Below are 15330 nucleotides of genomic sequence, written 5' to 3' on the forward strand. Positions count from 1 at the left end.
AAAGGAAAGGAAATCTCAAGTAAGAACAGAGGATAATCAAGCAGGGGGCAGTTGGGGGGGGGGGGGGGGGGGGTGAGGGGGTGGGTGTGGGAAGGGGATTGGGGGGGATAGGAATAATGAAGTGGACAAAGGGCAGATTTGTAATGAGAGATCTGCCATATGAGCTCAAATTACAACTCTATTTACTATAGTGAGCAAATATTGCATGGCTTGTTCTTGTTAATAATATATCTCAACATGTAACAAAAGTGTTGGCAGCAAACAAAATAATAATCTGCATTTTGTTCTGGACAACCCTGTTACCAGGGTTAAAGAAACTAACTTTTGACTTAATTCTCTTAAATGAAATTCACATATAATTACTCATATATTGCTTTAGAATTTCACAGTTTCTAATGCACTTCACATAATACGCACATGCATTACTGGTAGGAAGTTAATGGAAAGCTGTGATACCATTTCGTAATATAATCCTGTACAATAAGAAACTGGTTTAGATTGTGTGGTGCAAGTGTATCTTTCTGAACTACCTTTCTGTCTTTTACCATGGAGATTTTTCATGCTAGTATATATACACAAAGTTAATTTTGAATTGATATGACCTTTACTTCCTTTTGATTTTCAAATATAAAAATCTTTGAGATGTAAGATCACATTTGAAAACAACAATTTCAATGTCTTCCCAAAATAATAGTAATGGTGTCAGTTGGGTCTTTCTATTTCATGAAAAATAATAATATATCAGTTTACCCAGTCCTGTTATATATATTAAACATTTTACTTGTCCAAGGATGATTGCAAATATGTTTTTAGACATAGGTTGAGGCAATAATGATATAGATATTCCTAAAACCAAATACTGTTGCATTAAAGTTGTAAAAAAATTTAATTGCCACTGCATGAATGTTTTCAGTGACGATCCCGACTTTATTCCCCACAGGTAATTTGTTGGTGATAGCTTTCGTCAGTTACTTTGGTGCCAAACTTCATAGGCCAAAAATTATTGGTTTGGGATGCTTACTGATGTCTTTTGGCACCTTCATCATCGCTTTGCCCCACTTCATCATTGGACGGTAAGTGAAAAACTGTTTACTCTGGGTCAGATGAGGATGTAGAAATGCATCCACAACTTTGTCAATCTCTTCTTTTTATTGGTGGGGAAGTTCTTGTTTTTATAACTTTTTTCTGTCAGGGCAAATCATTTCCTCTTTGGCTTGTTAGTTTATAAAAGGCTGATTGTCAATAGGCAGCCATATACATCTCAGCTGTTCATCAAAAATCATTATTCAACTTGGATTGGATCAAGTGTAGAGCAGTATATGCTCAGCCACAGCCCAAATCCAAAAGATGGACACATAACTTCCAAAGAAACTGTTTCTTTATGGCATCAGTGCTATGTAACTCAAAATACTTATGTTAAAATTTTTATTTCAATTTAAAAGCTACAGTAATTATTACCCTATTTAGCATTAACGGCTGCGCTCTTTTGGCACGCAAGGCCTCAGTGAACCGTTCCTCCGACGACGGTTGTACTGAAACTGTAATTTCGATTACAATGCAGATTGTAGTTGACAATAAAGATTGATTGATTGATTAATTGATTTGCTATTTTAAGGACTTTTTTGTTATTTACCAGTAATTATATTTTATCTGCAGTGTAGTAAATAACAAAAAATGCTAAATCAATAACATAAAAAATTAAGGAAAAAGAAACACCCCACTCAATAAAATTATCAACAAAAGGATTGAAAAAAAATTACCTTCACGCAAATTTTGTGGATGACCCTTGTTATAAAACTTTCTTGCAGCAATGTGTGAAGCTCACAATTTGGGATAAATGGTGGTTACCATTATACCCAAATTTATTCAAAAACACCTGTAACTGAGATTTCAAATTGTTTTCATTTAAAGGTGACCTATGGGGGGGGGGGTGTCACTTTTTGCAAGTTTTTGCACTTCCATTTGGGTCTCTACCGCTTCTAAAAACAGTCCAAGTACAAGAAAAGAAACGAATATCCAGCTGCTTTTTGACAAAAAGTAAATATTTGTTGGTGTCTGTAAAACGAGCAGTTTCAAAAAACAAAAAACATTTTAAATCAAGAATATTTTATTTGTCACAGCGGCGAAATTTCTCTTTGGCTACTCCGGTTCACATTACAGTTCACATTACACGTAATCAAGGCAAATAAACTGACAAACAAACTTGCAATGATCAAGGGTTAAATTTTTTTGTCTATCAACCAAAGGTCTAAATAATTTGGGCTTAATTGTATATCTAAACTTCTCTGCCCTTGACCTGCACATATCTTTGTGCACAGCTATGAGTATGAAACATCGGTGAGATGGGTGATGAACTCGACGCAGAACTCATCCCCCTGTCGGGGGGATTTACCAGAGGACCTGACACAAACTGGTAGATCACCTCAAGTGCCGTCCACAGGTCGGTTTTCACAATGCACAGCCAAAGCAAAAAGGCGCTATTTTCTTAATTAGATATCTCTTTTTAACTCATTCATTCCAGGCTGTGAAGGCGAGTCCAACTTATCAATGTGGATATATGTGCTCCTGGGCAATGTCTTGCGGGGGATTGGGGAGACACCTGTTCAGCCACTGGGGATCTCTTACATAGATGATTTCGCTACAGAGGAGAATGCTGCACTTTATGTCGGTAAGAAAAGCCTACGCCTGTAGACATAAGTGACAGAAACTCAGGCACCTTTATTCCAACAGTTTTACACACTAGATCTACAAAAGGCAACACAAAAACACAAAAGGCAATGTGGTTTATCAAAGGTGGAGGTAGGAAAAAATATATAATTAACAGAAACAAAATGCTTTAAAACATCATTAGTCTGTGTTGATCTGTGTTTCCCCTGGTGAATTGAGTTACTGAAATTAAATGAATTCTCAATAATATTCTGAATTATTGAAAACTACTGTATATGCTAATCAAATCAGTTACATTGTTTCTAAATCAAGCCATCCCCTTTTTGTGGTTAACTTACGTCTAATTAGAAGCCCATTTGTGTGTAAAAATATGGATGGAGCGCAGCCTGGTGTTCATGATCCACACCCAAGTCGAAGCAAATTAAAAGTCATCGGCACACACTTCAGAGAAAGTGTACAGGTTTATTAGATCATCCAAATCAGTGGTGGATCGTTATTTTAATACTTCAAATTCATCAACAATTATGCTGTAGTACGCCATTATTTTTAAATGTATTCTTAGAAAAGTCTTTGAAAGTGGCATAACAGTGAACAGTGTTTTCTTTAAAGCGCTGTAATTAAAAAAAAAAAAAAAAAAAAAAAAAACTGCTGTGCTTGCAGAAATCCCTACCATGGGCAACAAAGTTTTTTTGTTTATTTCCAGGAATACAATCACAGCGATAAATCTCCCGTGTTCTACGGCAGCAGATTATGTGTATTACTGAAAAAGAACATCCTGAGTCAGCAGATGTGTTGCACACAAATTAGGATTTGACAAAAGGGTTTAAGCTTATTGTACATGCAGAGTAAGCTAATATGTGTAATATGTAATAAAACAATTTCTATTCACACATTTTTCTCACTTGGTTGCAGCTCTGAATAGTTTTTCTATATTTTTTATTAACCTAGGCTGTGTGCAGACCATCTCTGTCATTGGGCCTGTGTTTGGATACCTGTTAGGCTCCCTTTGCGCCAAGATCTATGTGGATATCGGGTTTGTGACGATGGGTGAGTATGAGCCTATTTACATATAGGGCAAATGTTCTAGACCGGACCAATATTTCAGGAGTTTAACTGAGTGAACACTAAACTCTGTTTTAAAAGTAATCCTTAAGTTTATTGATATGCCTTTAACTTTTTCATCTTCCAGTTGCAAACATGAACATATTTTAGTGGTATTTTATTTGATAGACCAACTCAACGTAAATATTTGTCTAGTAGAAGAATGAGACGTAATCATTTCTCTTTCAATATTTTTTTCAAGAAATATAAAAAGTGTGGTTTGCATTTGTATTCAGCCACTCCAGCCCATAGAGATTCTAGCTGTATAATTTATTCTCAGTATAAATACAACTGTTCTGTGAGGGCCTCAGAGGTTTGTTGGAGAACATTAGTGAACAAGTAGGATCATGAAGACCAAGGAATGCTGGAGAAAGGTCAGAGATGAAGTCTAAACCAAAGTTAGGTTATTAAAAAAAAACATCTCACAAAACCGTTCGATCCATCATCTGAACATGGGAATCATATAAATTATAATTAATAATGTTTGAAAACCCTGAAAATTGACCCTGTTGTCTGACTTGTTTTTCACCATTTCTCCATTGAAGGTTTCATGGTAGCATCAAAATATTTGATAAAATCATTTAATGCAGTTTACTGATAAGAATCACACCTCTTTGGGCAACAGGTTTGTGGAGGAGTCCAATTTGAAAAAGGGTGTGTTTTTTTTAGAGCAGTGTTTGTGGTGCTTTGCCATTCAGTTACTGAAAAAAGACAGAAAAGAAGTAATGAGTACTTTTTTTATCATGCCTTTTATTGGCATCACAATAAATACCAACACATCTCATGATTAAACCATTAGTCCATGTTGTCCACCCCTGCATAGAAAGAGTATGTTTTTGGCTCAAACTCTTTAGGAAGTGAAAAACTAACACTCCACTCCATCGTAAAAGCACCAACCCCAAGCTAACCCAAGGCGGTGGCAGCATAATGCTGTGGGATGTTTTGCTTCAGCATGGATAGGGAAGCTCTTTAAAGTCGACGCAGCTAAATAAAGGGAACTCCCTGAAGAAAAAAAAGTTTACTTTCCGGCTGCCCAGTGACCCTTACAGTCAAGACTGTAAAATTAACAACAGGTCTAAGCAAGACCATTTTTTCAGAATAATTATAAGGCCCTAAAAATGTACATGAGGGCCCATTTTGCCTTAAACCATCACATATTTACAGGGAACAAGTTTGCCATGCCGCTAACATAACAGTTAAAAGGCTAGTTTTGTTTTTCCCAAAAGATGCTTTGACAAGTCTTTTTGACAAGGAGAGGCACAACTGCCTTTTCTGTGATTAAAAGGACAGGAGAAGAACCTGTGAAAGGTGGCACCCCGTCTTGGAAAACGTTTTTTGGAAAAAGGAATGTCAAGAAATGGCTTTCACATGTTTACTCCCTATACCCTTGGTGCTATTAACGCTGAGAAATGACTGTCAATGTGGTTAGCATACCTGGCCTCGTCTTATCATTACTGGTCTAATCTCTCCTGTTGAAGAAGGCCCTTTCATTCATAAAACCAATGCACCTTGTTATCAGATTCAGCAGTGGGCGGCGGGGGCACAATTCACAACTCAGAACAGGTGTACAGGATCAATGCCAGTTAGCTGATAGAGGAGGCCAGCTGAAGGACAAAGCTTTCTGCATGCAACAATCAAATAGAGTGCAGGGAGGGGGCAGATTGAAGAAGGCAGGAACAACAGGTGCAACAGAGGCAGGAAGAAAGGCATCTTTTTGTCAACCCACCTAATCCTGTTCAGGGTTTTTGAATGGGATGCAGTCAGCAGGCAAGACTCCCTGGGCAAGTCACAGCCAGCATTTCAAACAGTGGCAAATGGGAACAAAGGGCTGAAGCTTTAAAAATTCAAGACTATCTGCTCCTCTATTTTGAAGCTCAGTATGAAACTTTATTGAAAGGCACGAAAGCATCATTTCTTTGAGCAGATTCATCAGCACCTTCATTTCATCAGGAGTCTCCGACTGTTTGCTGTCTCTAAAGACATTGTGTTAATATTTTACAAAGCAACAATATAATACGTTCTTCGATACTGCATAAACCAGCTGGTTTGGATAATTGAAAAAAAAAAACCTCTGTTTGGATAATTAACAGTAAAATGCCCATCTCAGATCAACAATCTGGCTAAGACTGCAGGTAAAATCATCGGCACGCACTCACTGTGGTCACCTCAAAACTTTCCTCTCAGGAAAGAGGATGACAAGATGTTGGATACGGCACGTTTTGAGCCCTGAGTACATTATATTGAAATTAGTAAGACGGAACAGGGCTCCAATCTGCAAACACAACCTATTTAAAAATTAATTCATCCCTCTGTCCATCAACCTCATTATTGAAGGAAGAGAGATGAGCTGGAATACAGGAGGCCCCTGAGAGCCTGTTGACAAATAGTTTTGAATAAGAATGGTTTGTGACACAGTAGTATGTGTGCAAAGATGATTGGATGTTGATATTTTGACAAGTGTTTAATGACTTTTTAAAAGAGTAAACTTATTTAGTGGACATTATAACCTTTTATGTTGTGAACTATTTGTTGTGATTGCAACTGGTCCAGAAATAATTTCTCACAAGGGAGACTAATAAAGAAATTCTGAATTTTGATTAAAGAAAATAGAGAAAGAATAAAAGTTTATTTAAATACAAATAACAGTTACTTGAATGAGAGGAAAAACAGCTTATAGTGAACACTGAAAATGTAATTTTCACTTGCATAAAAGTAAGATTTCAGGGTCAATATGTACAGTGTGTTTAGATAAAAAAGATGAATATCAAGTGCAAAGCCCCTCAGAAGCCTTTATTGTCTGCTGGTATATTTGATTTAAAAAACATCCAGACTCTTTGTGGGGCTCTGTTGTAACTTGGTAACCAATGAGACTACCCTTGTGCTTGACAAGCCTTCAGAGCAAACAGTGTAAGCTATCCAGGTGGTTCTTTGGTTACTATGTGTGTATTTTTTGTCTGGCTGGGTTGCTTAAGCTGACAAAAACATGGTTGGAGAATTTTAACCATGGACAAGACAGAAAAAAAAGAGGAAAATATTGACCAGTTGTAACTGATATCACTGCAATGTTCAAACAACGTAACATTTTACTCTAAAAAGGTCCCACTTAAATGGAAAACATTTGGTAATATTTTATTTGAAGGGGTGTCCATAACACTGACATTACACTGTCATAAACATGACATAACATCTGTCATGGACATGAAGGAGTCTTTATGAATGTTTATGACTGTTGTCATTAAGTGCCATTCAGTAAACTATGACACTTTTAATGCAAAGTTGACATTGTTTAAAATGTCTTTGTTCTGACATTTTGATATTAGCCAAGAAGTCATAATCCATCATAAATATGTCATTACAGGTCTAATTATAAACCTTTAAAAGGTTATGTAGATATATGTGTTAAAATTACATTACACTGTCATACGTGATTGGTCTCAACTTTGGCTGCCATGAGGCCATGTTAATTGTGTCATTAATATTTTCCCTTCCCTCATGTAAAGTTGAAGAAGTAGGACTAGTTGCAAATATGTCATTAAGTGTTATTATACTGACAAATGCTTTAATAACAGAGTCATCGTTAGTAAAATATCTTTCTTGATCTTTGGTACAATACAACAATTTAGATTGTCATTAAATGTTATTACGCTGATACTTATAAATACCCTAACAATCGACAAGTAAAGAGAAACACTTTCTTTTATTTGTTCTAGCAGATTCTTGCATTGTTTAATTCTTAAAACCCACGTCACCCCACTGCTATCCAATCAAAACATACAATCTAAACTTTTTTAAAGGTTGACCTGTTGGTGTGCTTGTAGTTCTCAATGTGTGGGGCTGGGTGTTCGGGTGTTTGCTGGCTCATTCCTTTCCAAAAATAGAGCTTTCCTCAGCTCTTTTTTGTCACCTTCTCTCCCTTTTTGTCACCTTTTCTCAGGTGACAAAGAGAAAAGTGTGTGTGTGTGTGTGGGGGGCTTGCCCATTTACAGCACTTAGTCGAGACCTGAGAGGGGGGCGGCACATAATTATAGGCACGCAGTCACATTCACAAGTTCCCACCCTAATGCCCACACATGCAAACGCTCACAATCATGCATGAGAATAGACGCTGTACACACACTTTCACACACATCCTATACTCCCAGGTCCAGGTACCAATATCTCAGAGGGGCGTCCTGTCCCCAGACCCAGGAAGTGATCCCCATTACTAGGATGGAGGACAGCAGGCCACCTGAGCCACAGACTGAGACCAGGGTAGAGCATCGCCCCAACCTGGGCAAACCCACGCCATACCCCAACCCCCGTCCCCGATCCTAGCCCCAGCAATCCTCGAATCCCTCCATCCAGAGATGGCGCCAAAAGAATTTGAATGAGCCAGCCAACCAGAGCCCAACCCAGCCGGCCATGCCTCCCCCACACGCCCCCACAGGGGCCGCACACTGCCCAACCCATCCCTCCATGTCAGAACCCCACACCCCATTCACGTGGAGAGCACCAGCTAACTGACCCACAAGACCCAACTCCAGCCCAGACCCCTGGTAGTCAGAGAACAACAATGTAAAAAAAGACTCCAAGTCTGCCTCTGCCTCCCCAAATGTTTTGTTGTTGCATGTTGTTCTCAAGCACATTTAAAACTGGGAGGGCTGAAGAGGGGTGGGGAGCAAAAAGCCCCCCCAGGGTGCACCCCGACCCGGTAGCCCTGCAGGGAGAGCTCATACAGCCAGAGCCTGAACCCAACAAGAAACCATGACCACCCCCCCTCCGAAACAACTCCAGTCAGCCGCCCCACCAGAACCATACTGACCACTTGACCTCCAGACAGAATCAGTATTGAGAATTGTACCGAACCAGAACCAAGACAGGAGCCAGACCTGGAGCCACTCAAGGCTGCCTACCCACCCCGAAGCCAGAAGAAAAAATATGCTACACCCACACAAACATTTGAACAACTTTCAGGCTACATAGGACAATAAACACCCAGGCTGAGTTTGCGCTGTCCTCCCTCCTTCACATCCCCCCTCCAGCACATTGCACTCCCTGAAGGAGAGAGTACATGTGAATGAGATGTTTAAAAGAGGAAAAAAAAGACTTCACAAATTTTATAATGCTGCATAAGATTTTGTCCTTTATGCAAATACAGTAGATGGTGCACAGAATTCAACAGGTCTTTAGAAAGTTGTTTAACAAACGGCTTAAATTCAGTGTATCCTAAACATTCAAACTTGTTTAGCTTTAACATTACATACCTCTTGTGTGTCCCCAACATAGAGAGCATCACCATTACACCAGCAGATGCCCGGTGGGTGGGTGCCTGGTGGCTGGGCTACCTCATAGCCGGAGTTATAACCCTGCTCTCTGCCATCCCGTTCTGGTTTCTGCCTCGGTCTCTGCCCAAAGCTGGTTCCAGGGTCCCAAAGAAGGGCCTTCAGGAGGAAGCAAGTTTCACCAAAGATGCTCCTCATCCTAAGTACAAGTATCAAGCAGAGGAACACACCAGCTTTACAGAAATGGCTAAAGGTGCAGATGGACAGATTGTTTTTGCTGATACTAATAACATCTAAAATTGTTAAGTTCTTCCTGTCAGCTGTTTTTAATTGTTGTTGCTGCTGTCTATATATGCTTTTAAAAATAACATGATCTGCTTCTTCACAGACTTTATTCCAACCCTGCGAACTCTACTGGGACACCCTGTGTATGTGATCTACCTGTATGTGGTAGTCATCCAGCTGAACTCTCTCATTGGCATGGTCACGTACAAGCCCAAATACATCGAGCAGCATTTCAGGCAATCTGCCTCCAAAGCTAACTTTCTCATGGGTACGGTGCATGCCGTAGGAAATATTAATTGTACTTGGTAGCTGATTACAACTGGGGAAACCGAACCGAGAAGGAAAGTGTATCTGTAGCAGAAGTAAATCTCACTGATACATTTCCCATGGTTCTCTTTTAGCAAGGTAACCATGGGATCTGACCCATGCAGAAAGACGCAGGGGTCTTTCTGCATGGAGTTTGCATGCAGAAAAAACCCATGCTTGGGATTTAAACCCAGGACTGTCTTAGCTGCAAGGAAGCAGTGTTACTAACCATACAGCCCTAGGATCAGTTTTAGGTTACTCTAAAATTGTCTATTTCCAACATGTTTGTTCTAACTGGGAGCAATATTAATGTTTTTTGTGTCCAAGCCAGTGGTCAGAAGTGTATCTGATCTGCAGAAAGAGAACTAAAAGTACAATTTTCTTTGAGATGAGTTTATTTGTCCTTGATTTGGGCATATAAATTTTGATCATGTGCCAATGGAATAAGATTTTTGCATTTAAAATAGGAACAATTTATCACCATTATCTTACTTCAAGTGCAGTATATCAAATTAACTAATTTTAGGGGTCAAAATGCTAATTCCATTGGCATCCTCTTATTAACCCGCTCAAGTCAAGGACAAATACACCCATTTCAAGAAACTTGTACATACTTTTAGTTCCCATTTTGCACAGGAACAAGAGATTAAGGTGATTGCAAGGAGGTCTTCAGAACCCTTAAGAGCTGAAAGTGCAATGGCAAGAATAAAATGTCAAAAAGCCATTGGAAACATGCAAAAGCTGGTCAGCAATTAACACTGTTATTTGATTGCTGTAAGGCCAATACATTTTTTTTGATACTGCAGATTATTGATAAGGGATATAAACATAATTCTTATTTGAGTGAAAAAACAATTTCGAATCTAAATCTGTCAAGGATATAAATTATTTGGGCTTAGCTGTGTGTTCTAGTTCGATCTACCAGCTGCCATGACAGCAACTGCTGCAGCTTTGTGAATATGAGAACTGCTCTGCACATGAAATAAAATACTTAATGAAGTTCAGAGAAGAAAAGGAAAACATCTCGGCTCATCCAGTCTCATTACGGGAGATTGACTGCGCTGACCGAACTGGATGCATATGAAAGAGAATGCAAAATCAGTGACCAAAGTTAATGACGTGAACAGATCAAAGTCAGCCTCTTTGCTCTGATGGTAAATGGAGGTATCAGAGATTAAAATAATAATCTATTTTTTTTCAAGGCTACTTGGGTAGTCAAAGTTTTCTTCTAAAAGTTCCATATAAAATAATAATCGATTATCATTTTTAGGTGTGATCAATATCCCGGCTGTGGCCCTGGGGATGTTTTCTGGTGGTCTGCTGATGAAGAGGCTGAAACTGAACATCATGGGAGCAGCAAAGTTTGCTTTTTGCACCTCCTTGATTGGATACGTCCTATCCATGTTCTTTTTCGCAATGAGCTGCGAAAACGCCAAAGTAGCTGGAGTGACGGTGTCATACAACAAGTAAGTCACAAATATCTGTCAGCACATTCTCCACATTTCTGGAGGAGCTGTAGGCCAGTCAATTTGTTGAAGTAAAACAGGACACTGGGCATTTAACCAAATGTTTATTTAGGAAAATCCACACGTGCGACCACAGCGTAAATTCAACTTTGGTTACCATGTTTCCATAAACATAAACTTGGTTTCTGTTCTCCGTCTTCCAGCCTGGACGCCGTGTCTTATGACAAACACTCACTTTTCATGCCCTGCAACTCAGACTGCTTTTGTTCATCGAGCGAGTGGGACCCAGTCTGTGGGCAGAATGGCATCACATATGTCTCTCCATGTCTAGCCGGTTGCACCACTTCCACAGGCTCAGGGAAAAACACAGTGAGTTTTCACACTTTCTACGTGAAATTGTGTGTAGAGCAACTTGAGAGTACATTTAGGCTCAACTGCACTTCGGAGGACAAATCAAACGGACAAAACCAAGAGCTGTGCTATCACCGCCTTCACTGTTCCTATTTAGTTTGTATTGCCATGTGCATATCACTGTGTTTTTGTCCTGCTTTATGTGTGACTGCGCGTGTCTCTCCAGGTCTTCTCTAACTGTAGCTGTGTCGGTGTGGCTGTTAACTTTACAGCCGGTACAGGTCAGTGCCCCGACAAGGACGACTGCGACAGGATGTTCCCATACTTCCTAGCTCTCTCTGTCATCACGTCCTTCATCATCTCGCTTGGTGGGACTCCAGGCTACATGTTTCTCATCAGGTCAGATTCAAATCGGGCAAATAGACATGGAATCACTAATCTGTGAGGCTCTTCAGTCAGTGGTTTCATTTAGCAGGCTGCGCATGGTTGCCTTGCAGTGAGAATGGCCTGTCGTTTTTCTGCAGGGAGTTTGCATGTTCTCCCTGTACATATGTGGGTTTTCTTTTGGGTACTCCAGCTTTCTCCCACAGTCCAAAAACATGACCGTTAGGTTTACCCGTCCCTCCAAACGGCCCTAAGGTGTCTGTATGGTTGTCTTGCCTGTGATGCCCTGTGATAGACTACTTTTTACTTTGTAGCAAACAAACAAACAAACAAAATAAACAAGGACTGGATAAGATAGAAGACTATTTGATGTAAAAACTGAAAAGTCTTGCTTTAAAAATATACATAACTATATATATACTATATATATATATACTATATATATAGTTATATAGTATTATATATATATATATATATATATATATATATATATATATATATATATATATATATATATATATATATATATATATATATATTATATATAAAATACTTATATATATAGATATATAAGTATTACACTTTGTTTAATTATGGCTTTTTGAAGAAGAAAAAAAGGAAATCACACAATGGGTGAGGACAAATTATGGACCAACTCCATGTTAGGGAAAACATGATGAACTATACAACATTGACAAAAATAAATAAATAAATAGAATCCCACTATGCTGATGGAAAATTGAGGAATTACATATCATCTGGGTAGAAGATGCCTGTGCAAATTTTCAGTTATTTCGCTCAGTTCTCTCTAAAAACGTTTCAACACCTATCCAGCAGTCTTTGTCTTCTTCTTTCTCCTGGGAAGAAAACGTGGAATCACTTAGTGTTGTAAAAAATGTGGCATCCCTCAGTGTTAAGAAACAATATGGAATCACTCAATATGAAGGAAACAACAACAACATGTGATTACTCAGCCTCAATGGAAAAAATATGGATGCCCTGAAATTTTGAGGGAAAGGGACTCACCCTGTTAATGGAACCAGTGTTAATGAAAACTGCATAATTATTCAATGATGAGGAAAAATCCTAGAAGAGAATACTCAGTGCTGAGGAAAAATAAAGAAATTGTGTGCTGTTATAAAAAAAAAAGAACTAAATCCAGATGTAAATTTCATTTCCAACAGAAATACCCACACAATTCTAATTAGTTTGTCGTAAAACAGACAGTTTGCTGTCCGAAATGCACTTGCAACACTTATCTGATTGACAGGAAACATAACCACATTAGGAGAGCTATCAGCTAAGACAATAAAAAGTAATCCAAAGCATAACTATTCAAATCGGAAGGTCAGCATAGAGCTTGGCCAGAAATGTTGGTCGTTCCCATAAAATACCTTAAATCATTCCAGTTCTCATAAAAGCTAGACGAGGTGCAACAAAACAAAACGTATTTAGAATTTTGACAGGTTAATGATTACATTGTTTGTAGCATGTTTTAGGATTAAAGTGATTACACTTTTTGGTCATGTTGCCTACTTGATTTGAAAAAAAATATCGACAACATTTTTTTGTTGATGTTGAATGTTCAGCTTTTATATCTGCAATTAATTTTTTTCTATATAAATGGCAAACACCTAAGTGAACATCTTTCAGGAGTAGGAATAACATATTTCTTCCCAGGAATGCAAAGGAAAAACATATACGATTAAAAGAAAATACCATAAAAAACTGAAAATGTTCAGTTATTTCACTTCAAGGCCCACTTTTCTTTGTGGTACATTAAACAGAGCTTCAGTTTTTTTTTTCCTAATCTTTCCTATTTGTAATGCACACAGAAACGGAGGAGACCTTGCCTTTGACATGGCATGTATTACGCAGTGGACTGCGGCCAAAATGAAGCTCTGAGCTACTTTCTGCCCGATATTCTGTTAGATATGATCTAAATTGAATAGGATATTGTTATTTTTATCCTCCAGCCTGTATATAGTATCCAGCAATGGCTTTAATTAATCCACATTCATAACTAATAGACCTTTCATTCACATGTGATACATCTTCATATTTTCCTCTCTGTTGATTCTTATAATGTATAAGAACTCCTTACTGGATACTCCGTATCTGGACTCCAGCATGAATCTTAAAATGAAAAACAAATTTCAACCGCCTTGTTAGCCAATAAAAGCTGACTGTGGCATTTTGACACAGGCTGGTGGTAACAGAACTTTTACATTTGGCTGCACAGAATGGGCAACGCAGATCCTGTGCGCCTGCTGGGAAACCGAGGCAATTGTGTAGATGTGCCGTCCTCCTGGGGTGGAGATTTGTGGGGAAAGTGACAGCTTCTCTGTAGCAGCAATCATATTTGAAGCATTGGTAATTGCCATAGCAACATTTTTCTGTTTAGTCAGAATGTATGTGTTGACACGCACTTTATATCTTTTTTTTAAATCTCCACAGCGAAATACTGACATGCCCTATGTCTGGTTTTAGGATATATATACTATTATATGCTATTAAACACTAACTGATACCTGTGGAGACTGAGCTCCAGCTCCTAGAGTCATAACCTAGACCTCATCAGAGCTGCTCACAACATTTAAGGATTAGGTATTCAAAATCAATTAACTTGCAGCGGCTGTTTTTATCCTTTTATTCGATTTAGCATTTTAGCTTTGGAAAATAAAATGACAAAGTGGAAGTTGTTCTTTTTAAGTTGGGTTTTAGAAAGATTGTGTGTGCCTAATATTAAGCTTTAATAAAGAATACAGTATAAGCATAAACTTTTGCTCGGTTTAGAAGTTTTGCATCAAAGACAGTTTTCTACACAAAAGATTGCGAGATTATTGAATTGTGAAAAGCTAGAGTTGATTGGTGAAGCAAAAATAACATCATCATGTCTGCAGAAAAGGAGTCACGTTTGACATTCACTTAGAAAACCTGCTACTAATTTTTATTAAATATGATATGACGTTTTCTATTGTGCTTTTTTTATCCAGTTGGTGATGTCTGGTAATTAAAACTATAGGGAATTGTAGTTAAAGTTTTTTTTAATTAAACCATCGTGGCAGAGATGGCTATTTTTTGTATTGTAGATGTTTTGGTGTTCCAAATGGTGTTCAATGTGCAAACCTAAATAAGCAATGGAGAAGCAGTGTAGCTGGATATGATCAGACCGGAAAATATTTGGAGCGGCAAATTCAGCAGATTTGAGCACCTCCATGTGGCTGATTATAAGAATTCAGTCAGAAAATCATTCGTCTCTGTGTCTGAGGCCTAAAGAACGTACTGCACATTTGTTACTTTTATGAAAAGCCAATTTACTGCTGGACGCCCTTTTGAGAGCATATTCTGACACATGTTCTATTGGAGAAATTGTCAACAGTTCCACCCAGAAGCCATGCTGCCCAAAGAGAGAATTTTGTTTCACCAAACCCTCAAATAAGCCGTTTGGTATCGTTTTGACTGTCCTGTCATCAATGTTAACATTCACCACGCTCGCTGGCTCCTGT

General features: G+C 38.5%; 1 protein-coding gene across 2 annotated transcripts in view; it reads left to right on the forward strand.

Annotated features, from left to right (window-relative positions):
- Positions 1–15330, forward strand: part of LOC105936459 (solute carrier organic anion transporter family member 1C1) — a 51692-nt gene that overhangs the window by 30218 nt on the left and 6144 nt on the right. For both annotated transcript variants that reach the window (XM_036149621.1, XM_036149622.1), the window contains exons 4-12: positions 941–1073; positions 2319–2440; positions 2522–2668; positions 3616–3714; positions 9034–9282; positions 9418–9582; positions 10891–11086; positions 11290–11455; positions 11664–11836. In XM_036149621.1, the coding sequence (XP_036005514.1) occupies positions 941–1073; positions 2319–2440; positions 2522–2668; positions 3616–3714; positions 9034–9282; positions 9418–9582; positions 10891–11086; positions 11290–11455; positions 11664–11836 (1450 nt within the window). The remainder of the gene's footprint in view (positions 1–940; positions 1074–2318; positions 2441–2521; positions 2669–3615; positions 3715–9033; positions 9283–9417; positions 9583–10890; positions 11087–11289; positions 11456–11663; positions 11837–15330) is intronic.

Source organism: Fundulus heteroclitus, chromosome 18 (genome assembly GCF_011125445.2).
Source record: "Fundulus heteroclitus isolate FHET01 chromosome 18, MU-UCD_Fhet_4.1, whole genome shotgun sequence".
NCBI classification, from domain to species: domain Eukaryota; kingdom Metazoa; phylum Chordata; class Actinopteri; order Cyprinodontiformes; family Fundulidae; genus Fundulus; species Fundulus heteroclitus.